The sequence below is a fragment of the Spermophilus citellus genome (assembly GCF_964194105.1).
Source record: "Spermophilus citellus genome assembly, chromosome: 10".
In the NCBI taxonomy this organism is placed as follows: Eukaryota; Metazoa; Chordata; class Mammalia; order Rodentia; family Sciuridae; genus Spermophilus; species Spermophilus citellus.
In genome coordinates, this window is record NC_138197.1 from 89,869,402 (window position 1) to 89,895,533 (window position 26,132).

Consider the following 26,132-nt stretch of genomic DNA (forward strand, 5'->3'; position numbering starts at 1 on the left):
TTTTGAGATTGCTCTTAGGTTTGAACTTCGCTATACTCTGTTCAGATAAAGTCATTTCTTTGAGGAGAGTTTCAGAATCTCTGCTTTTAATGTTCTTCTCTGTAGCAGAATCTCTGAGCCTGTGCCCTGGGTAAGGTAGTAACCTTGGGAGTGTGGGCCTTGCTTTCCCTTGTGTGGAACCTCCATTATATTATGCATCATATAGAGATGGGTTGAAGGCAAATGTGGGGCATCAGTTATTCTAGGCCTTTCATGTTTAGAGTAGAGCCCGTGTTTAAAGACTGGTGAAGGAAGGTAGGGGAAGGATATAAGAAATTCTGTTGTTCTTCCTGTCTTGGTGGGTGGGAGAGTACCATAACCCTTAAAAGGGAAGTGAAAAGAAAGTGTCTGCTTTCTCCATCTATCCTGAGTAGAGCTTCCATTATGTTAGCTCGTGGTAGTAGGGAGAAAGCAGTGTGGCTTATGTACCATAGGTTCTTATTATTCTTATTGAGATTCAGTAGATTGTCTTAAATAATTTTTTATTTACTGTATTTCTTCAGCACAACCTCTTAAGAACTGTGTTTTTTCCCCTCCTCCAGTAGTTTTCTCTGTTTTTTTTCATTGAATTTTTAATAGTGAATCAACTTTGTTTTGCCTTGAACAAATCTTACTTGTTCATAGGACACTTTCGTGAATTTGATAAACAGATATTTTGTTGAGGATATTTGCTTATATGTTCAACAGAAATATCAGTCTTTTAGGGTTTTCATTGTTGTAATGTCTTTGGTTTGGGTGTCAGGCTAATGCTAGCCTTATAAAAGTGAATTAAGAATATTCTCTCATTCTATTTTCTGGAAGACATTGTATCTTCTTTAAATGTATTACTTATTAAATATTTGTTAGAATTCCCTGATGAAACTACTTGGGCCTAGACGTTTTTCAACAGGTTCAGTTGTTCAGTAGTTATGAGAGCCCCCCCCCCCCCTTTTCTGAGTAAGTTTTGGTAGTATGAAGTTTTTAAGGAATAGGTCCATTTCATCTTATTTGTACAGAGTTTTTCTGGTAATACTTTATTATCCTTTTATTGCCTGTAGTTCTGTAGTCTTATATTTTCTCTGTTATTCTCAATATTGATAGTTTCTGACTTGTCAGTTTACCTAAGAGATGCATTGATTTTTTTTTTTTTTTTTTTTAAGAACTAGATTTTTTTTTTCTTCCCAGCCTCCCTCCCCCTTTCTGGTGATAATGATTTTTTGCCCTCTTTGTTATTTTCTTTGCTGTGGTCTGTTTTGCCCTTTTTTTTCAAAGTGTAAGCTTAGATGTTTGACTTAAGATCTTTTCAAATATGAACACTTAAAATTATAAATTTTTCCTTGGGCATTGCTTTAGCATCATTTCACAATTTTTGTTTTATATTTATTTTTGATTAGTTTAAATATTTTACAATTTGCAGTGATTCCATGGTATATGGATTATTTTAGAGAACATTTTTTATATAAATTTGTTCTTTTATTTAGATTTATTGTTAAAAATGACCTATTGTGATTCACTTTGGCAAATGTTTTATTTTCCCTTTTAAAGAATTTTGAAGCTATTATTATTGTTATGGTGTTCTATGAATGTCAAATCTAGTTTGTTCATGGTCATCTATTTTTCTGTACCTTTGCCGACTTTTATTAATTTGGTCTATTGTTACTTTTAATTTCAAAAGAGTATTGAAATTTTCAAATGTATTGATGGATTTGTCAGTTTCTCCTTTCTGGTTTACCAGTTTTTGATACATTTATTTTGAAGCTCTGTTTTTAAGCCCATTTTGGAGTATCTTCTTGGTGAATTGTCCTTTTTATCATTATTTAATATTTTCTTCATCTGTGGTGATTTTTCTTTTATCGTCCTGAAATGTACTTATTCACCTGTTAATGTGACCACACTAGCTTTCTTTTATATTTGTTTTTCAAGGATATGTTTTTCGAAGTTTGTTTATTAGCCTATTATTATATTTAAAGTGTGTTGCATGTAATTAACATACTTTTTTAAAAGCTACTTTGACTGTCCTTTTTAATATAATTTAATATAATGATTATATATAATATAATTATGATATTTAATATAATTGTTAATTATATATAATACCATTATTGATAAATTTGGATTTAAGTAAAAAGTGTAATATATAAATTTTCTATTGCCTTTGCTTTTTTTGACTTTGATTCTTTCCTGCCATCATTAGTTGTCATTGGCGTTGGCGGCCTCCTCCTTTTATTACTGGACTATTTTTAGTTTTTCATTAAAATTTATCTATTTGGTTTTTAGTATATTTCTTTGGCTAGTTTTTTTTTTTTTAAAGAGATTGTTTAAGGAATTACATGCTTAACTTTTCAGAATTGCTTATTGCATTACTTGCTTAGGTCTGCTGTAATACATTGCCCCAAACTGGATGACTTAAAATAACAAAAATTGATTCACAGTTTTGAAGCATAGAAACCTGGAATAAAGGTGTCTCCAGGACCATACTTCCTTTAAAGACTTTAGGGAAGAATTTTTCCTTGCCTCTTTCTTGCAGCTTCTAGTGGTTGCCGCCGTCTTTGGTCTTGGGCATTCCTTGGCTTAAATTTTGCATCTCTGGTTTTGGACTCCATCTTTACGTAGTCTCCTGTCCCTTTCTGGATTCAAATCTCTTTTCTCCTTTCTTTTATAAAGGCACCGATGGATTTAGGGCTCCAAAATCCAGTATGACCTTGTCTTTGATTGCAAAGTTGCCCTGTTGCCAAATAAGGTTGCATTCAGAGGTCCTGGGAGTTAGGTCTTAGATTCTCTTTGGGTATACAGCTCATCCCGCTGTTCTTTTATTCAAGTGGAATGTGAAAACCTTGTCATCATGCAGTTCTCTTTATGTTCTAATTGTGATCTGCATATTTCATATACTACTACAAATATTTCAAATACTACTCCAAATACATGGTAGGGTAATTTTTGCTTTAACTATCATGCCTATTCATAAAAAAAGAGGAAAACAGTAGTCTACCATAGGGATTGGCAGGGAAACTCTCTGGAAGCCAAATCCAGCCTGCTTTTATAAATAAAGTTTTATTGGAATGCATCCCATTTATGGTACTTATGTAAGGTCTGTGGTTGCTTTTGCACTACAGCACAGAATTGATTAATTATAATAGAGCCTAGCCTAATGCCTAAAATATTTACTGTCTGGCTGATCCATTACAACATAGTTTGCCAACTCTTATTCTATATGTTTGCCATTTCTATTGTTTTCCTTTAATTCATGAAATTCTAAGTTTCCTACTAGGATTATTAACCTTTTGTCCAAATAACCTGTTTTGTTTAATACATCTGTTTATGATGAATTATGTTTGTTAATCTGAAAATGTCTTTATATCAGCTTAATTTTTGAAGGATACTTTTGTTCTATATAGTGTTCTGGCAGCTACCCTCACTAGAATGGTTCACTAACTCTCCCTTTTGCTACAGTCCCCTCTACTTTCTGTTGATACTGATTGCCACTTGATATTTAGTATTGAGCCTATATGATTGTATGTCTTATTATAGCATCAAGAACAAAGTAAAAATTTCACTCCACTTTTGTCTCTATACTGAGAAAATAGACCAAGAAATGTGTGTTCAAGAAAAGTATTAGCATTCAGAATATTTCAGCATACTCACTATGCAAAAAGGTTCTTATCTCTGTTTTCTGACTAGTCTTTAAACATCAGAGTTGACATCTCATGCTGTATATAGCATTATTTTCAAAATGCTTTTTAACACATTAAGCCATTGTGTTTTTTTTCAAATCAGCTTTTTCTTATATCTTTTATTTCTTTCCCAAATAACTTTTGAGATGAATTTTCAGCTTAATTTTTGCACTGACTTGCTGTTTTTTTTTTTTTTTTTGTACTGGGGATTGAACTCAGGGGCTCAGGGGGCACTCAACCCCTGAGCCACATCCCCAACTCTATTTTGTATTTTATTTAGAGACAGGGTCTTACCGAGTTGCTTAGTGCCTCTCTTTTGCTGAGGCTGGCTTTGAACTCTCAGTCCTCCTGCATCAGCCTCCCAAGATGCTGGGATTACAGATGTGTGCCTGCTCTGACTTGCTTTTTTTTTTTTTTTTTTTCCAGCCAAGTCACATTAAAGTTGGTGTACCCCTAGATTTGGAGCTAGAGATCCTATATTCTGTTTTCCCTGGCTCTGTCTCTGGTTGTTTATGCAAGAGTTTTTATAGGGCACTCCTACCAAATTATAATATCTTTAAAACAAGGTATTTCAACCAAACTCTGAGGCTTATTTCGGCTCTTAGAAGGCTGTGTGTCACATTGCTCTCTGCTAACAACATAATCTATGCATTGTTACTTTAATCCAGAGGTTCTTAACTTTTTTGTTCCAGGAACTTTTATGGCTCTTTGAAACATCTGCAACTTTTCTCTGGATGATATTTTATAGATGCAAAACTAAATATATATGCTTATGTAGACCCTGATTATATTGGAATAGAGTTTTTAAAATATTGATTGAATAAACAAACTCAGTGCCATGCATATTAACACAATATAGTGGAAGGTAGTAATTTTTAGACTATTAATGAGTATAAATGATAACTTGAGATTTGAAGTAACTAAAAGGATTATGAAAATATATATGGTTTCAAGTAGTAACAAGTATCACAGATGCTGCTACCTAATATCACTAGGGCTTATTGCCTGCATTTTTAATAAGGAAATATTAAATTTCAGAGGGTTAGTAAAATAAAGATGAAGTTTCTCCCCTCCCCCCTTTCATAAATTAGTTACTGGTAAGGGATAGGGCAACCATATTGGATTAGATTGATCATTTACTCTTGAATCGTGGGAAAAGTTGAATATATGAACAACCATGATAGTTACAAAGTAAAAGGGCTCTTCAAGGAATCAATCAGGAGTATCTGCTTTAGTGAGACAACTATTAAAAAAATGGAAAACATTTGTGAAAGTTTATAATGATTGTACTATTTAAGCATCTTTAAACAAAATTGAAACAGGAAATATTAAGTGGTGTGGTTTACACAAAAAAAAAAGTGTAATTCAGTTATTTTGCCTAAACTCTAAAAGCCTGGCAATACATCAGAATATCAGGGAAATAAATGTACATTTATGTCTTTAAAATATTTTAAATGATTTGCAGTAACTAAAATCAGCCTTTGATTGCTAGTTGTCTTATCATCAGACAAGGTGCTTCTTCTACTGTAGTCCTTTTAAAGAAAATGATTTTTTGTAAATTGATGGTTAATAAAGAATTTATATTCTTGTGGTTTATTTATTCAGTAAAATGTATCTGTTATGTCTCATGATTTTAGGTACTTGAGATAACAGTGGAAAATACAATAGACAAGTTTCCTTTGTTTAAGGGACTTAGCATTCTAAGGGGGAAGAGACAGGAAACAACAAATGAGACCAAAATTTGGAAAGTTGAGTGTTCAGTGAAGGCTTCTCTGAAGACAATTAGGCAGAAATGTTAATGTCAAGAAGCCCACTAGACATTAAAGATTTAGGGTTAGATCATTGGAATGTAGCAACAAAGGTAAAGGCTCTAAGTTGAGAACTGACTTGATGTGTGGAACAAAGCTAGTATGGCTAGGACTTAATAATACAAGGATAAGATAGCCTAACTTTTTTCTTCTTATCATTATAATTACTACTTTACCTAAATCCCTGATCCTTTTACCTTTCATGCTGTTACATTATCTGTGCTTAAACCCACCTCTGCCTACACTGTTCCTGTACCCCTGTGGCTACATGTGGCTGGAAAGCACCAATGTTGAGTAGCGGGTCTTTGTCCTACTTGGTGGTTCTACTTACTGTATTTCTCCTAATTTTTTTACTCTCCCACTTTTTTAGAAGACTATTCATACCTTTTCCTCTCTCCTTAAATTTCTTATATATATGAAAAAATTTATTGATCATACAGAGGTTAATAAGTTTAAGTTAATTTAAGTTTCATTCAACAGGAAGACTACAGAAACACCCCCCCATCTTTTTAAAAAAATTTTTTTAAAGTTGTAAATAGACACAGTACCTTTATTTTATTTATTTTTTTTTTTATGTGGTGTTGAGGATCCAACCCAGTGCCTCACACGTCAGAGGCAAATGCTCTACCACTGAGCTACAACCCCAGCCTCCCCATCTTAACACCATTTTCTTTAAAACCTAAAGGAATGGCCTTTTAATTTTCAAGTTTGTGATTCAGAAATTATTGAAATTTTGTCATTTAAGCTCAGTGCTTCATTTTATTTAGGACTTTAAGCCGTGGTGGTAGAAATCTGTCTTAAATTGCTAGACCATTTTAGATAGATCTATGTATCAGATGTCCAGAATTCCTGAAATATTTGTGAGAGAACTATACACATATACTAGAAGTAGTATTTTAAGAAGACTTCCATGACAGTCTCTTGCCAGGTGTCCTTGGGAGCGTGACATCATCTTTAAACACTATGTGACAATCCCTAATGAACTGCTGTGATGCCCAGGCAAGAAAGGGCAACCTGGAAGTTCAGCCACTTCCTTAAGATTATTTAGCTTTTGAATGACTATACAAATGCTTCATTGTGGGAGTAGTGTGTGCTCCATGCAGATGCAACAGATCCACATGTCCCTCAGAGGGAAGACTATGGTGCTGATGGGCAGGAACACCATGATGTACAAGGACATCTGAAAAACAACCCAGCTCTGGAGAAACAATTGCCTCTTATCCAGGGGAATGTGAGCTTTGTGTTCACCTGTTGGCCAGGTTTCAGCTGCTGCCCATTGCTGGTGCCATTGCACCTTGTGAAGTTACTGTGCCAGCTCAGAACAGTGGTCTGGAGCCCAAGAAGACTTTCTTCTTCCAGGCTTTAGGCATCACTACTAAAATCTGCAGGGGCACCATTGAAATGGTGAGTAATGTGTAACTGATAAAGACTAGAGACAAAGTTGGAGCCAGTGAAGCTACCCTGCTGAATGTGCTGACAATCTTTCCCTTCTCCTGTGGGCGAATCCAGTAGATGTTTGACAATGGCAGCATCTACAGTTCCTGAAGTGCTTGACATCACAGAGGAGACTCTGCATTCTTGCTTCCTGGAGGGTGACTGCAGTGTTGCTATTGTTTGTCTGCAGATTCCAACTATTGGATAATGCCTCATTCTGTCATCAGTGGGTGTAAGTGGGTCCTGGCTTGTGGAAACTGAATATACTTTCTCACTTGCTGAGAAGATCAAGGCCACCTTAGCTGATCCATCTGCATTCATGGCTGTTGCCCACATTGGCTGCCACCACCCCTGCTAATCCAGCTGCTGCTGTGGCCCCAGACATGGGTGAAGCAGAGGAAGAGTTGGATGAGGATATGGGATTTCATTTCTTTGACCAATTTAGTCAGCTTTATATGTAAAAAGAAAAGGAAGGAAATAAATAAATAAAGGCTTGTTTCTCTTAATAGAAGAAGAAGGCCGCTATCATTACAGAAAATTAACAGTCACAAAATTAATAAAACATTAAATTATGACTAAGTTGATTTTAGGGAATATTGATTATATTTTATTTTTCTTTGTAAATGTAGGCAGCTTCTCATTTTATGTGTTAATTGTAATCCTTTGAAAACAGTATTATAATGTGACGATATTCTCAGACCAAATATGATATGAAACTGAAATTCTTAAATTTATTTATTTTGTCTGCCCTTGGTATACACCACTAGTCATCAGTAGAGTTCTGAAAACATTCATTCATTCCATCAAAGTAAAAATTCGTTTATAGGAACAAGAATACATCTTTGTGATTATAATTTATTTACAAGAAAAAGTTACTTGACATAATTTCAGAATTTGAGAAAATCTCAGCTTTTAAAAATAATGGCAAAGTGCATTTACTTCAAGTTTTATTGAGCTTATGTGAAATTTGTCACATCTTGTAGTTCTAATTAATAGCCAACCTGGAACATAAAATCCTATTTATAAAAAAAGAAAAGAAAAACTGTTTTAACCTGACTAAATTCAAATTTAACTTAAAGCTGAGTGTATAATGACTACCAAATTACAGTTGTTTTAGATGCCATTTCCAACCTCCAAAATATTTGGACATTGTTTTAAATACAATGTCCAAATGAAGTGGGAGAAAAAAGGAAACATGGAAAAAATTAATTGTAATTATCCACTTTTCTGAATCAAGACATAGAATGTTTAAAATAAAAAATTTTGGAGCTGTAGGCATTTAAAGAATTCCATCTAAAACTATTTTTTATCTTTGGAAACAGACCTCAGGAAAGAAATTGATCAGTTGTTGCTTTTTTCTTTTTCTTTTTCTTTCTTTCTTTTTTTTTTTTTTTTTTGCCTTTTCTGGACTCATTAGTGGTCTTTTTTCATCTGGATTCTTTCCAAATTAAGATTGGCATATGTGAATGAATTTGTAGTTGATTCTTTTTTATTGTTGAATTATATTCTGTCATATACTCTATCCATTTACCTACTGAAGAACGTTGTTAGTATAGATGTTCTTCTATGGGTTTTGATGTGATCATGGTTTATTTTGTAAAGTTTATACTGCTGAACTGTATTCTAAAGTGACTGTACTTGTTTTCATTTTTGAAAGCTGAGTTTTAGAATTCTTTGTTGATAATTTTTCTTTTTGTATTTTAAAAATTTTCATCCATAATACCCTGATTTGAACTGTTTCTGATGTCATCCCTACACTTGTGGGCTTTAAGATTCTCTCTCTTTTTTTTGGAGGGGGCTGTACTGGGCTGTGAACCTTGGGCCTCTCATATGCTAGGCAAGTGCTCTACTACTAAACTACTTCCCCTGGCCCTTTTTTATTTTGAGATAAGATCTTGCTCTTTTATCTGTGCTGGCCTTAAACTTGGAATCCTGCCTCATTTTCCTGAATAATTTGGATTATAGGCATATGCCACCATACCTCGCTGAGATTCTCCTTTATTGCTGTTTTTTTAGTAATTTTCCTCTATAGTGTTATGATTGTTCCCCTTGGAGGTTGTGAGTTTGTAGTATAGTTCTAAACAAATATGATTGTTGTTTTTTATCTTTTTCATTCTTCCTTGGATAGTAGTTACACGAATGCTAGACCCTTGAAAAGATGCTATTTGATACCATTCCAAAGTTCATAGTTCACTTTTCCACAATTCTTTTTTCTTTCTAATTATTTTTCCTACTGCTGTATCTTCAAGTTCATTAAGCTTTTTTGTATTATTGAATTTCCTGTTAATCCTAGTCAGTGTGTTTTTCTTTATGTTTGAATTTTTGTGTCTAGAAGATTAGTCTCAGCCTTTAAAAATATATTTTTAATTTTCAAGTAAGTATAAAACTCATAAAGATGTTGCATATGCCCATAACTTTTCCTAAAGGTGTTATCTTATATAACTATAGTGCATTATTGAAACTAGTGGTTGATTGGCACAAAATAATCAGGCTTTAGATCTGTCTCAGATTTTACCAGGTTTTGTATGTACCCACGGTTTTTAATGTATTTCTCTTTCATATTAGGCTATTTTATCACATGTCACATAACACCATCAAAACCAAGATACAGAACTTTACTATTACCATCAAGAAATTCCCTTGTGTTGCCAATTGGGGTCTTTTAAGTGTTTGGAATATATTTTTAATACCTTGTTTACATTTTTTTGTCTACTAATTCTATTATCTGTGATGATTTATTTCCTTTTATTGTATTTCACTTTGTTAAAGGTTATATTTCCTCATTTTGATTGAGTGCCACATATTTAATTTTACATTCTTTTATGCTAAAGTGTGTTGAATTATTTTCTGTTTAATTGGGCTTTGTTTTGAGGTATAGCCATGTTACTTAGAATCAGTATGATCTTTTTAGAGGTTGCTTTTAAGCTTTGTTAGTGCCAGTCCAGAGCATCTTTTGATCTAAAGCTTATTTGATTTTATTGCTGAGGCATTCACTACCTTCTGAACTGTACTTGGTACCCCATGTTAATAAGTCCTTCTACTCTGGTTGATGCTAACATGAACTCAGAATTGTTTTGACTATTCCTCTTCAGAGGCCTTTTCTCTAGACTCAATAGTTTTTTCACACACACGCTTAAATCATTACTCTGCTTAAACCTTAAGGTAGAAATAAGACTTCCTTTTGTCCATTTGCTCTACAGATTCTAGCTGCTTTGGTGTCTCCCAAACTGTAAATATTTTTTAGACCATTGGTTTAATTCTGTGAGAACATTAGGTTCTGACTGAATTCCACTTTCCCCTTTTAGTATTCTCAAAACTAGAGGCAATGAACTGGCAGCAGATAGAGCTCACTTTATGTTCTTTTTCTTGATGCTCTTTGTCTTAAGATGACTGTTGTTTAAATGTCTTAAAAAAAATTGTTTCTTGTGTTTTTGTGTAGTTTTCTGGTTATTTAAGTTAGAGTAAATGTATTTGTTTACTGTCATGTAAGACATTCCTGACTTATAGAAAATTTATTTGCAGTTTGGTAAATCTGTAGTTGTCCTTTCTGACTTTTTTAATATTTGTAGGGCTTTGGAGGAAAGTAGTGTATAAATCTTAATATATAGCACATATTCTTTCTCATTCTTTCTCACATATTCTCTTTTTAACATAATGCTCACGTCCTCTTGCATTTAATGTGCATCATCACATTCCAAATATGAAGGTTATGAACACAGTGTATTACCAAACATTTTTATTTAATACAATGTACTGAAGATAGTGGTGACAAATGTTAATTTTTTATGTTACTTGGAAGAAGTAAATGTATACTCTTTTGTATACTAAAAGGAGATCATGATGTTTAGTTTAATATAGATTCCTATATTGGTAAGCATGTATGTTGGCTATGGATTAAAACCCTAGGCCATGAAATATTTGAAATTATCCCAAAAGGAGGAAGCAAACAGTAAACAAGGTTTTCCTTCATACTGAAGTCTGTGGTTGGGGCTGGGGTTGTGACTCAATGGTAGAGAGCTTACCTAGCATGCTTGAGGCACTGGGTTCAATCCCCAGGACCACATAAAAAACAAAAACAAATAAAATAAAGGTATTGTGTCCATCTATAACTAAAAAAAAATTTAAAAATTAAAAAAAATCTGTTCTCCCAATTGAAGCTTTTTCTTTTATCTGGTAAATTTACAGATTAAATATTAATTTTATTGTTAATATATATTTAGCATCAAAGGATTCAATTCTAATATTTTCTGTACAATTAGGAGGTTGTATTGTTAAAGGTGTGTATGGCATTAAGATTATTAAAATTATTTTGCTTGAGTTTTGATTTTAGATTTTCAAATTTACTAATATTCTGAAATTATGATATTAAAATTATTTAAAAAGGAATAATGTTTAGATGATAATGCTTTTCTCTTTTTGAAACAACTTAAGTTGGAGCTAAATGTCTGTGTCACTTAACAATTCTTGGACATACAGTTTGTTTGGTAGTTTTTTTCCTTGCTAAATGATAAAGGATTTGTGTTTTTATTGCAAATATACTTAGGGTTGAGAAACCTTTCCACCTTACTATATTTGAGAGATAGACTCAATTTTTAAGGCACATATGGATTTAGTAACAAATAATTAACAGTATTGCCACATAGTAAGGTATCCTCAAATATCTCATCTTAATGTATATAATGTAAGATGGTAAAAAAATGAGTAAAAATACAGCTTCCACTGACTTTATAATCAAACATACAAAATAGGAGCCAGAAGATAGGTAATCATCACCTGAATTCTTTTAAATATTGAATCTAGTAATGTTAGTTTTTTAATAATTTGTTTTCCTTAAAAACAGTTATTCCCTTCTTAGCAGATTGGTTTTTAGAGGTTGTGTGTGTGTGTGTGTGTGTGTGTGTGTGTGTGTGTGTCTCTCTCTCTCTCTCTCTCTCTCTCTGTTGGTTTTACTAATACTGGTTCATTCTCCTTTTGAATTATAAATTAAGATGATTTTATTATCCCCTTCTAAAGTGTATTTTATATGATAATAAATAATTCTTCTAAATTTGAATATAAATATTAATCATTAGCAACATTATTAGTTCATTTGGTATAGATACTACTTAGGGTAATTGTTTTACTTAAATTTAGTTGTAAGACATTTGTCTTGATAATGTGTCTATATAAAATTTTTTGTAGATACCATCTTTGAATCTTTCAATGTTTGATTTTCAATATACATTTTTGTGGTAGCGTTTCTGATGACTACCATCTCTGCTTCACTGATTTTTGTACCTGACGTGCACAGTGCCTAGTTACTTTGGATTTATTTATCTCTGTCTAGGTTAAGAAATGAGTCCCATTATTGTTTTTGCCAATGTGAAAAAAGTGAATTCTGTTGGAGTATGCATGAAATAGGAATACTGAAGGACCAAGGCATCATAAAATTTGGGATTTGTTGTTTTTCAGTGGAGTAAAATTTAACAGAATATTGAATTAGGTTTGCATCTATCAATCATCCTAAAATATATAATGTATTCCCATTTTATGGCATAGGAATAAGCCTCATGAGTGGCATGAATCAATAGCTATATAACTTATATTTCTGTATTACCTAAATTACATAAGCTTTGGGGGAGAATATATAGTTACGTGGCTGAATCTAAATTGAATATTTCTAAGAGTAACCAGAGAATACTTAAAAAAAAAAAATACATTAGGTGAGGAGTGAGCTTTTTTTACCCACTTAATTTTTTATTTACTTTTAAGTTTCTTTTTGATAATGATATTTGGGGACACTTATAATTAAAGAAAGTAGGTGTAACAGGAGAGAGTTTTTCATTTTTAATAATTTCTGTCTCAAAGTATGTATGCCAATTTTAACGCTAAATGGTTAAGAGGAAAGATAGAGTATAAGATAATGACTTTTTATTTTCTTTCTTATGTTTTTGTGTATCATATTGGATAGTTTTGCTACTGTTTATATATTTTCATGTTAGTAATTTTGATGGCTTTTGGATAATTCCACTCTAGAGGGAGAACTGGTGGGCGGTCCTTCCTGTGACACGACCCTTGAGTGACAGTTCTATTTGATTGCCTCCAGTACTGTGAGGAAAGGACAAGACTCTATGGTGAGGACTGATGGACATACATTATCTGAGAAAAGAAACTACCAGGTAAGACCATTCTTTCTTTTCCATTTTTTAAAAAATATTTGTCATATAGCATTAAACTGTTTTGGTGTGTTATATTTAATTGGAACTAATAAATTCCAAGGAATACATCTTAATTTGGAAAATTTGAATTACGATTTTAAAGGTATGTATTGTTTTTGACAGTTGAAATAGTTGGGAACATTTTTCTAAATAAAGCATTTTCATAATGTACTTTTTTTTAGTGTCAAATTTTTCTAATATTTTAAAACACAGATTATCTGATACATAATTTATGACTTTGTAGCTGGACTCAGGTAATAATTAATGAAACAAAGTGTTGATTGCCTTTACACATATCACTGAGAGACTAAAACCTAAGCCCTGGTTATATTTTGCAAAATAGACTCATAAAAAATACAGACAGAATTTAATAGAATGTGAAAGAAACAGAAATGAGACACCTAGGGTATTTAAAGATCCAAATTCTATTAAATTTGTAGTAGTTGGCTGTTTTTACAACGCTAGAGTCTTGTTTCTCGTTTAATAGGTTGGTTAATAATATCCATCCCTTATATAGTATGTAGGGATGCCAAAAATATAGTTGAAATGTAACATTCCTGTTTCTTTTTGAACTTTTAAAAAAGGGTGAATATTAGTACTGGGATGTTGCTCAGTGGTAGAGCACTTGCCTAGCATGAGTCAAGCCCTGGGTTCAATCCCCAGCACTGTAAAGAATAAACAAGGTGAATTTTAAAGATAATGCTATTAAACAGTGATTTTTGTAAACCAAACATTTGACTTTAGTTTTTTAAAGGAAAGTTGCTTTATTCATTTGATAGTGACTCTTTATTAAATCATGTAATAATCTAGAATAGAAAATAGTTTAAAGCTCAAATAGGAGAAATACATTTCTAAGGCTTTCTGCACAGACGTGTGTCAGCCTTTTTCTCTCACCCCACTAGTTTCATTCCCTCTAGTTTGTCAAAGGTAACTAGTGTGATAACAGCAGCTTTGGTTCATTACTCATTTATCTACCAGTTAGTTGTTTTAGTGCAGTTAATCCTTTTTTTTTCCTGAAATTGGGAAAGTGAACAGTGGAGAAAATGAAACTTTTGAGTTTTTCACAGTGTGTATTAGCAAAGAGCCTTTGATTATGAGTTTTGGTTTGGGCACTATCCCTGATAAAAGATAAGTTCATATTTAATCTTTTTAGAGTTTGGTCTAACTTGATTTGTGAAGTTTCTTGCCAGATCTTTATGATTTTAATAAGCCAGAGTAAGCTGGAGCTATGCTGAATTATTTCTTCCTGTAACCATTTTTTCTGATTTGTCCTATAGTCTTGACCAATATAGACTTTACTGATTATTTGTACTTGGTGTATCTCTTTCTGCCTTATAACCACTTCCAATAAGCTTGGCTCATAGATTTTGATTGATCATATTTCTTGGGCCTTTACATCTTTTGGTAGGTTCTGCTAAATTATTTTAAGAATATTGAAATTGTAGGTTATGTGGCATTTCAGTGCTCACTATTCAGTTTGTAAAGTGTGAGTAGAGAACATTTGTTGTGATTGTACAGTAATTGTACAGTTAATTTGCCTCATGGAACCATATTCACATAGAATTCCAAAATTTCTACTTAAGAAAGGAGTAAAATGGAATTGTGCTTTACATGTGAAGAGATTTGCTTATTCTTAGCTCATGCTGCACTAAAAATATCCTGTTATTCCAGTCACCTTATTCACGAATAATAATAGGTTTTTGAGCTTACCTGGAAAATACAGTCTTAGTTAGGGTTTTGATGCTTAACACCTGTTGAAATATCCTTGGAAACAGTTGTTTACGTTGGCATTATAAAATTGTTTTATTTTTAAAGCTTCCTCTGAAAAAAACATATATAGAAATATGGTTTCCTGTCTAGTTTAAGAGCATATGGGAGAGTCAGAGGAATATTAAGTAAATTACTAAAATAACACTTATATTCATGCTGGTAACTTATTTTGTATATTCTGAGATGAAACTCATTTAGGTTTTTAAAAATTTCTGTTAAAGAAATTTTATTATTTTTCATGGGTAAAATTGAATTTTTTTATCCATATTTATTACTATTTTAATTTCTCTTTGAGGGCTTTTGCTTTTGGAAGGTTCTTGATTTAAGCATCCTGATAATATACTAGTATTCCACAGTTTAATAAGCATAGTATTTCTCCAGTTTTCATTTCTTATGGACTTGATTAAAGCCTTAGGAATTTAGTTTAAAAAGGTGCATTTTTTTAGCTGTGTGCTAAAAGTGATTTTCAGGGGCTGGGATTGTGGCTCAGCGATAGAGCACTTGCCTAGCACATGCAAGGCCCTGGGTTTGATCCTCAGCACCACATAAAAATAAGTAAACAAAATTAAAGTATTGTGTACAACTATAACTAAAAAATAATTTTTTTTTTTAAAAGTGATTTTCAGATCGGCCTTGGTTAAACCATTGATTTTTATGGTGGTATCTACTTTGTATAGCTTCTTTTTCATTAAGCACAGTTTGGCATTCAGAGTTTAAATACAGTAAAGTTTATTTACTCATATAGATTTGTGTATTAGTCCAGGTCAGACAATTTATTTAAATGGTTCACAGTTCATTCATTTTGGAAGAATTATCAAACTTTCTTCGTGGAAATGTAATGTCAATTTTTTTGTAAGAATTTTCTTACCTTCCTCTAATTTACACTTATTTTACCTGAGATAGGAGCGTACACAAATTTACATCATCTTAATTACCAATTTAATTTACCAATGACTTTTCCTTTTTTATTGAAGCTTCTAAACATTACACATAGTCTTTCTACATTCTGATCTACCATATGGTTTTTACCTTTCCAGTTCCTCTTCTCTTATTCCTTATAGTAGACTTTTCTATTTAGTAACACAAAGATACTTTTAGTGTCCTGCTGTCACTTTTTACTTTCAAGGCTTTACTTATATTGGTTCCTTTTATTTAAAATGCATCTGTTACCTTTCTTCACAAGTCAAGAATTGTTTTGAATTTTTCTAGAAGCTGTGCTACCATTGGTGTAGTGCTTATGCGTTCTTTCATAGATTTTCTGCATACTTGTAGTTTCCTGTTTACCATAATACATTGTACTCACCTATCTGTTTGTTTGTTCTTGTTTTCCTGTAGACCTGTATTTTCTAATACTGTGGGCATTAGTCACAAATGGCTACTTAAATTTAAGTTCGTAAATTAAATATAAAATCGTATTTTTGTCAGTCATATAAGCCTCATTTCAAATGTTCAAAAGCTATATGCTGCTAATGGCTACCATATTTGAAGAGTGCAAATTAGAATGTTTCTATCACTGCAGAAAATTTCATTAGACAATGCTTCAGTTTCAAACTTCTTGAATACTAAAACTGTACCTATTTAGTATTGCCAGTACCTAGCATGGTACCTACTATAAAGATAAGGGTTCAGTGCCTATTAAATAAAAACAGTGAAACAACGGAAATGAAGAAGTAGGGAAATATGGTAGGTAGCCTACTACTGATATTTCCAAGATTTTTAGATGTTACTTTGAAGGGAACTTTTCAATATGAGCTAATTTCCTCTTTTAATTTTTTAAATCACCTAAGAAATAGATACTCATTGCAAAAATGTTGACAAAAATATTAAAATATAGGGCTGGGGTTGTGGCTCATTGGTAGAGTGCTTGCCTGGCACACATGAGGCACTAGGTTTGATCCTCAGCACCACATAAAAATAAAGAAAGAAAATAAAAGTATTGTGTCCATCTACAACTAAAAAATATACTTAATTAAAAAGTATTAAAATATGTGGAAATAAATCTACTTAAAAAAGAATTGTGATAAAAAATACAATGTGGAAGTTAACCTTCACAACTTTACTCTTTAAACAGTTTGGAGTGTGTATGATCTGATCCTTGCTAGTAAATATTTAAATGAGATGTGATTTGTTATCTTTGCTTTTAACAAATATTATGTATTTTGCAGCTTGTTCATTATACTTACAGATATATTTCCATGCCCCATTTCTTTCCTTGCCTTCTTGTCTAGAAGTAGTCATTAGTTTGAATTTTGTGTTCTATTATTCTTAATTTTATATTATTAGATATGTGTGTTTCCATGTCTATAGGTGCATCCTCCTTTATGTGTGATTATTTTTTGGGAAGTGGTGCCCTATATTCCATTGTTTTGAATAGGAAAAATAATAATGATTTTCCAGCCACACAAAATCCTGAACAGTTTCCCTGATATCATTTTAACACTCAATGTATATGACAGTTCACCAAGGATTTCTGCATAATATAAAGCATTTAAGACACAAGTTACCTAATTATTTAACACATACAAATGTGTAGTAGAATGTTTCTATTTAGTATGTGGGAGTGTTATGTTATCTCATATACATTAACATTTGTTGTCTTATACCACAAAAAATGGAAGTGTAGCCAGGTGTGGTGAATACTCTCCTATGTATTCCTGGCCTATAATCCCAGGGAATCAGAAGACCCAGGCAGAAGAATTACAAACTCAAGGCCAGTGTCAGGAATTTATTGAGAACTTTTAGCTCAGTAATAGAGCACCCCTGGATTCAATCTCAGAAGACCCAGGCAGAAGAATTACAAACTCAAGGCCAGTGTCAGGAATTTAGTGAGAACTTTTAGCTCAGTAATAGAGCACCCCTGGATTCAATCTCAGAAGACCCAGGCAGAAGAATTACAAACTCAAGGCCAGTGTCAGGAATTTAGCGAGAACTTTTAGCTCAGTAATAGAGCGCCCCTGGATTCAATTCAGAAGACCCAGGCAGAAGAATTACAAACTCAAGGCCAGTGTCAGGAATTTAGCTCAGTAATAGAGCACCCCTGGATTCAATCCCTAGTACCCCCATCCTCCCAAAAAAGTAAGTAAGTGTAAATAAACAATGAAGTATTCCTTTTCATTTTTTGTAAGTTACTTATGGGAAGGTTTTGTCTCTCAGCAGTTCAGGATGCATGTTATAACTGATACTGTCTTAGAATCATAGTTTTGTGGCATAGTTAGCATGAATTTTCTGTAGATACCTTCTAGTATGAGTAAAAACATCAAAGCTTTTTAGAATGTGTACATGGTATATTAAAGATAAATAATTTTAATAAAATAAACAAGGGGAATATTTTATAAATGAATACTTAATGGTTGAGGGTTTGTTAGGGTAAATCTGGTACCCAGAGAAGAAAGATGGAGGTTTTAGTCATTGCTGCTATTTGGTATTGGAAAAGGTGAACAATAGTGAGTTGATGAAGAAATAGTTTAGAAAATAAGTACCTGATTCAGTGAATTGGTTCACAGTTTTCTCTGCTCCTGAAATTCTTAAAAACAAATGACTTAATGTCTCTAACCAGAAATACTGTAAAGGATTAAAATGTATGACTTCATGTTTTGCTCACTTATAGTAATGCAGGTGCTATAAGGAGGTTGGTCTTATTACATTACATTTTTAAATGGGATGCTTCTGTTCATGTCATGATCATGTTAGTAGCAGCGTAAGTCATTTGACTTAATAACCTAAATATTTTTTTAAATAAAATTTTAGATTTTATTTGGCATTCCTGGCTCCTCTTTTTCCAGTTTTTCTGGCCAATCAAGAATTATCAAGTTAAATGAATCCCCGGTTCCCCATTGTTTGGTTCATTGCTGCATGATGCCTTTCTTCAAATGTGTTATATGTTATGGCACTTTCTTCCTTATCTTCTGAAATCATCAAATAAATTGACTTTTTTTTCCCCTCTGAAAAGCAAATTTCAAGACTCTTGGTTTATGACACCTTTAGTGTCTTGGTAATTTTTTATACTTTCTCTAGACTGAAAGTAATTTTGCTGAGTATTTAAAACCAAGTCACTTATGGTAGTAGTTTGATAGCATCATTGTGTGTTCATTGTGGTGCTTTTTGGGGAGAATTTAGGCTGTAGACTTTCTATGTGAAGTATTGTTTTCTTTCAGAAAAATAATTTACATGCAGTTAATTTGTTTCAGTTATGAACATAAAGAATATGTCATTAAATTGAAAGTTAACATATTAGTACAAATATTTCTGTGAACCAGAGAAAATGTAGAATCAAGAACTCTTTTTAAAACACAGTCATTGGCCTTGCTTGTATCTGGGATGATAGCACTTAAGGTGACAATTTAGATGTTGTTGTTAATTTTTTAAATGCCCACATAAAAATAGAACAAGTTGAAAGCAAAACCAAAAGTTGTTGAACATGTTTGAAATAAAATCGATGACACAGAATCCCCAGGAACCTAAAAATATAAGCAGATGAGAACTAATAAAAAGACCCATATTTATCAGTTTTTCTGAATTAAAAAAAAAGAAAGTAAAGGGAAGCCTTGAGATGTCCAATAGACCTAAGACTGGGAGCACCCAAAGTAATCAGTAGGTATCTACCGATTAGCCACTTTGAAATTGGGATAGATTTTGCCAAGTTCATTAGGTAAAGAGTGTAAAGGGCCCTTGGAAAGGCTAGAATGACTGGAGCGGCCTAGCTGCCTGAACTCTTTAAGAGTGATCTACCAGTGTACCCTCCTAAGACCCTCCTTAGGAGAATAATCATATAGAGAAGGACATGCACATCAGAGACATTGGAAGGAGAAGGGCCAGATAAAAATGGGAGAAGGGAACAGAGCCCCAAAAAAGTCTTAGAAATCAAGCCTTTGTGTTTTCAAAACTACATGAAAGCAACAGAAGAGGGAACTTTATGAAGTTAGAGAAATTATGTGAAACAAAACCATAATTTAAAATTTCAAGAGCATTAAATCCACACGATGTCTTCTAGGAATGTGTTTGGGATATTCATATTGATCTGATACTTGAAAATATCAGAATTTAAATTGGTGTGTTTGAGACATTTTTTTCCTATAGCAATTAAGTAAACAAAGGTGTTTTCCTAAAAGATTTTTCATTTTGCCTTTCATATTTAAATTTAATCTATCTGAAATTGATTTTTGCATATGGTGTAAGATAAGAATCCATTTTCCCCTCTGTACCTAGAAATCCAATTGTGAGTATCATGTATTGATTGTTATACCTTCCTTGACTAATCAGCAGTGGTGCTAGCTTCCTAACTCTTTTATAAACTCTGTTTCTTTATATTCATGGGTTTGTTCTTCTATATCTGTTCTGTTACTTTGATGTATTAGTCTATGCCTATACCATCACAGCTCTTAAACTATAATCCTTTGTTAAATATTGATGTCTGTCTCTGTCAATCCTCATCTGCATGAATGCCTTGACTTTTCTTGACCTTTTGCTCTATGACACATTTAGAATAGTCTTGAAAAAAAACTACCCTCCAAGAAAAAACGGATTGTTTATATGTGAAATTGCATTGACTTTATTTTTATTGGAGATGAATTGATAAGTTCATGATATTCTTTCTATTCATGAATTCATATACTGAGATCATCTATATTTTATCTCAAATTTTTATATTTTTAATGACAAATTTGTAAATTTTCATTCATTTTTGTTGTCCTTTTTTTTGGTTGTAAAAGGTATTTTTTAAGATTATATTTTACACGTGTTCCTGTTAAATTGTAATGCAAGTTACTTTCTAAATTGAATTTTGTAACCATCTGTGTTGCTTAACTTTTTTATTTTTATAATTTATGGGGTTTTTGGATGTTTTCATGGAAATAAATATATCATTTGAAAATGACAGTTTCGGAACTTCCTTTGTAATTTTTACGACTTGCATTCCTTTTTTGAATTCATTAGTACCTCTATAAAATTTTGAAAACTGGTCTGGGGTTGTGACTCAGTGGTAGAGCGCTTGCCTACCGTGTGCGAGGCCCTGGATTCTATCTTCAGTACCATATAAAAATAATTAAAATAAAGGTATGTGTCTAATTACAGCTAAAAAATAAATATTTTTAAAAAAATGTTGAAAATGGTTAATAGTAATATTTCTCTTATTGTCTTACGAAGAAACTTTAAGTTGTCACTACTAAATATGTTTGATATAGAATTTTTCTGTAAATATATCTTATTAGGGTAAAGAAATTGTTCATAATGCTACATTTATATATATATTTATATATAAATGTACACACATATATATGAGTGTGTGTGTGTGTGTGTGTGTATTTCCCCACCCCACCCTCGCTGTAGAACTTTTTTTATTTTTAAAATTGTTTACTGTATGGCCTTTCCCCTTTTGTGATCAGTCTTGGTAGAGATTGATCAGCTTTGATAGTAATCAAATTTTAGCTTCATGTAGTTATTTTTAAATTTTATGTTTGTTTAGTATTTATCAGTGCTCTTTAATGCTTTTCTTATGTATAGGGTTTGTTTTACTGCTCTTTAATCCTAAGTGTTTAATTTTCCAAACTTAAATCAAGTTTCCCTTGCCTTTCTGTTGCTGGTTTCTTATGTAATCTCATAATGATTAGAGAATGTGGTTAGTATAATACCAGTCATTTGTTCATATAATTAAAATGTCTAGGTGCTGAATTTCATTTCCTTCCTTCTAGGTTCAGCAATATATTTAAAAATAAAAATGTAATCTCTATAGTGATTTTTTTTCATTACTGTATCCCTATCTGAGAATAATTAGCTGACATTCAGCAAATATTTGTTGGTTGGATAAATCAGTATTTTGTGGGGCATTTTAAATTGTTCTTGAACATTTTAGTAATCTAATGTGCTACCAAAAAACATTTATATATATATATATATATATATATATATATATATAAAAAATTTTTGGGTCTCAGCTGAAATTTCATGTCTTAAGGGAAATATTTTCTGCTTAGTTCTGTTTACATATTCCTCATTGTAATTTTACAGGCTGTGATGGTGTTATTTCTGCTCTTTATTGTTATCTATAATTAAATAGATTTGATGGTTCTTTTTCTTCTCTTCCTTTCTCTCCTTTCCTTCCTTTCTCTCCCTCCCTTCCTTCCTTCCTTCCTTCCTTCCTTCCTTCCTTCCTTCCTTCCTTCCTGCCTTCCTTCCTTCCTGCCTTCCTTCCCTTCCTCCCTCCCTTACCCTACCTACTTTCTTTCCTCACTTCCCTTTCTTTTTCCTTCCTTCCCTTCTTTATCATTTCCTTTCTAGCTAACGTACTAAAATTTTTTTCTAATTCATTTCTAGTGATAAATTCTTTTAGGTTTTGTGTGTCTGAAAAAGTATTTCTTTATCTCCATTTATGAGAATATTTTTTCTGCATAAGTAATTCAAGATTGGTCATTATTCCTTTGGAACTTTAAAGATGTGCTCCAATGTCTCCTGATTTATTTCTAACAAAAAAAATCTGTTGTTATTTTTATCTTTAGTCTTCTGTACATAATGAGTCATTTTCTCTGACTACTATTAAGATTTGCTTTAAAATTTTTAAGTTTAAAAATTTTAAAAATGCGATACTTTTTTTTGATGTGTGATTTTGATTGTGATGTGTCTCAGTATAACTTTTTTCATGACTCTAGTGTGGGGTTTTTGAAATTGTGACTTTATAATTTTTATCAAATTTGAAGACTTTTATAGTTCTTTATTTCTTTAAAGATTTTTTCTGTACTGGCTGTCCTTTGGGGATTCCAGTTACACATTAGACAGCCCTGAGGTTGTTCCCCATCTTACTGTCACTGTGTTCATTTTCCCTCTATTTTTTAGGGGGTGGGGTTGGATACTGGGTATTGAACTCAGGGGCACTCAACCACTGAGCCACATCCCCAGCTCTATTTTATTTTTTATTTAGAGATAGGATCTCACTGAATTGCTTAGCACCTTTGCCATTGCTGAGACTGGCTTTGAACTTGTGATCCTCCTGCCTCAGCCTTCTGAGCTGCTGGATTACCAGCGTGCACCACCACACCTGGCTTCTCTACATGTTTTATTTAGGGTAGTCTTTTTTTTTTTTTTTTTTTTTCCCTTTGGTGGTGTGAGATTGAACCCAGGGCCTTGTGCATGTAAGTCAGGCACTCAGACAACTGAGCTATATCCCCAGCCCTAGGGTAGTCTTTTATTATTATGCTTTCAAGTTCACTAAGCTGTTTTCAGGATGCCAGTCTACTTTTGTATATGAAATGTAATTAAAACTTTTTGTTGTCATCTGTGTCATTTCTATCACTAAAGACTATGCCTGTTTCTCTTGATTTGGGGGTTTTTGTTATTTTTTCCCTATCTATTAGCTGTTATATTTTATTACTTCTTTGTATGCTTGGTTATTTTTGCTTGGGTACCAGTCCTTGGTAATTTTATTCTGTTGGTTGTTTATGTTTTGTTCTGTTGTTACAGTTCTGTAGATTTCATTGAGTTGTAGTTAAGAAACTTAGAAAGCATTTGATTCTTTTGGGACTTCCTTTTTAAAAAACTTTTATTAAACAGAACCACAGTAGTTTTTAGTTTAGGACTAATTTTCCTCCAGATATGGACCTAGTACTTTTCTAAGTACTTTATCCAGTACCCAGTGAATTATGTTTTTCTACTCTAGTTGGTAGTAACTTTTAACTAGTTTCAGCCCTGTGTTAACCTGTATGATTGATTCCTCTGTTCTTTTGAGGCGGTTCTTTTGCCAGCTTGAGATAATTCCCTCATAATGCTTGTACTAAGCAGTACTGGCTCAAGACTGCAGAAACCCTCTGTTTTGTCTGTAATTCTATTCTAATTCTCTAGCCGGCTTACTCTAGCTGCCTTCAACTACCCTGACTCTCAGCTCTACTTCTTCAATTTATAGAAGTTTTTGTGCTCCACTTACCCAGGCTTTTTCTCCCTTCATTGTAGCCTGAAAACTCTTTCAGTCTCTAAACAGGGACTCCCTTTGATTCTTCTCCGTCTGAAAACCAGGGTTTAGTAATCTTTGTTCCCTTTTGGGGGAAGGGTGTTCTACTCTTACTCTTAGTTAGAAGTGGAAGTCACTTTGTTTTATAAAATTTTAAGTTGAGAAAGTGGGTGAGAATCACATTCCAATATAGAGAAAAAGCTTTTGTTCAGTATTCAGTCAAGGTTTGGATATTTTCTGTTGGTTTATGTAATATACAAAAATATCAGACCTGATCTTAGTACCAAAGGTCATTTGGAAAGAAATAGAAAACAGTATAGATCATTAAATAAAGTTTGAATCATAATAGAGACATCACAGCCCTGATTTCATTTGGAATAAAGCAAAAAATTATACCATTTACTTTGAATTCCCTCCTTCTAAGATTTCCTCAGATCTACAGGCCTATAAATTCAGTGGTCAAAACATTGGACCATATCACTTGAATCCCCTCCTTCAAAATTCCCTCAGATTTGTAGGCCTGCCTGTAAATTCAGTGGTCATTCATCATCCCATCTAAGGTAATAATTTTATTAATTAATATTTCTTATTTAAAAAATCTGTTATACAGCATAGAATAGGATATTATCTCTATTAATTAATCTGGCTCGGTAAATTGAACACAGTATAGTAAAATGCTAATGAAAATAGGAAAGTATGTTTTCAGGGGTATAAAAGGTAAGGAAATTGCTAGGAGAGAGCCTGGCTTATGAAATTTTAAATCCTTTATGTTAAGATAAATGTACTATGATAAAGCTAGGAAAATGTGATTGTTAGAGTCAAGACCCCTGAGTTTAAGTCATTGTTCTCACCTTTTGACCTACCACTTTGGGCCAGTTATAGACAATCTTTGAAAAGCTGTGTTTTTAAATAAGAGAATGAGATTGTTTAAAGATGATTTATTTACTTTCGGAAAATATTTCAGTTAAAAATATAGAAGGAATAAGGAAAATAGAAAGTCACCATTAGAATACCATAGTAATAGGTGTTGCAAGCAATATCCATGGATGAGTGTTATAATTAGGGGGCAAAAATTTAACAACAGATAGACTGCATGCTCTCAGAGTACTTCTTCAAAACATTATTTTAAAAGAGAAAAAAATAGCAATGTTGAGAAAATTAGCAAATGTATCACCTTAACCAACATCCAGGTAACATTACCTGTAACAAGAAATGTTAATATCATGTGCTCACATTGGAGTCTATTGATTGTATATGATGCATGTAAGAAGGGCATGCCTGTGTGGTGACGTGCCATTAAAAATGGATAACTTCAGTCTTGTTATGGGAAAACATCAGATAAATCAAAATTGGGGGACATTCTACAGTGTATTTGACATGACCTCGATGTTGTGAAAGACAAGGAAGTACTTGAGTAAAGTCTCAGGTTGGAGAGGACAAAGGAAATGACACTAAGTATAAGTGGTCGGTGAAAGGGCTAATTTTAAATAGACAGGGAAATATAGACAGGGAAATTCTTACTGAGATGATTCCCTTGATACCTGAAGTGAGTGAGATAGAGTAGAAAGCCATATGGATATATGTCTAGGGAAAGAATACTTCTAGAGGATACAGCAAATACAAAGACCTGGAGACAGGAATATACCCCGGTGTTTGATGATCAACAAGAAAACCAGTGTGGTTGGAGCACTGTAAGAGAAGGGGAGAATTAGAGGTAACAAAGGGTAAGGTCAGTAAGGTCTTTGAGGCATTGGTAATGGTGCAGTAAGCCATTGTAAGTGTGTTTTTGCCTCTGTTTCCTTTTATTTGTGATGTTTCACTATTCTGAACATCAAATGGATAAAGTACGTAAAAGTCTAAAGTGTAATATTTAGCATCTAGCACTTTTGGTAGGAGATGCTCAATAAATGTTTTTGAGAATTGATTTATATGGTAAGATGTTTAGACATGTTTTAAAAGAAAGTCCCATGTTTCCTTGCTGAAAATACTTTTCGATTTTGACTGCTTCATACATAACCAGGATTCTGGTACACCAGTGTATTTTTAAAATATAAACATTTTAAAATAATATGTCACTTTTGATAATATCTATTTATGCTATTGAGTTGATATTGTCTTGAAATAATTGAAATAAGCATCTATTATTTTTAGTATTTATAATAGAATTTGTTTTTCTATGAATCAAAATATTTACTTTTTATATTATTAAACAAGGTTTATGTTTTTATAACTGATTAGGATTGGGGAATGTAGCTCAGTGGTTGAACACCTTTTTAGTGGGTATAAGGCCCTGGATTTGATC

General features: G+C 32.6%; 1 protein-coding gene and 1 pseudogene across 10 annotated transcripts in view; both read left to right on the forward strand.

Annotated features, from left to right (window-relative positions):
* The window catches only part of CNOT2 (CCR4-NOT transcription complex subunit 2), a 101,664-nt gene that overhangs the window by 22,251 nt on the left and 53,281 nt on the right, over positions 1-26,132 (forward strand). For 4 of the 9 annotated variants that reach the window (XM_081309971.1, XM_081309972.1, XM_081309974.1 and 1 more), the window contains one exon: positions 12,947-13,089. The exons of 1 other annotated variant lie outside the window; for it this stretch is intronic. In XM_081309971.1, coding sequence (XP_081166097.1) covers positions 13,042-13,089 — 48 coding nt within the window. In that variant the 5' untranslated portion in view covers positions 12,947-13,041. Of the gene's footprint in view, positions 1-12,946; positions 13,090-26,132 lie in introns of those variants that run through there. 4 more of the 9 variants (XM_081309969.1, XM_081309978.1, XM_081309975.1 and 1 more) reach the window with 2 other exon arrangements.
* On the forward strand, positions 6,489-7,604 carry LOC308658485 (large ribosomal subunit protein uL10-like; annotated as a pseudogene). The gene has a single exon. The product of its transcript is annotated as a large ribosomal subunit protein uL10-like (transcript).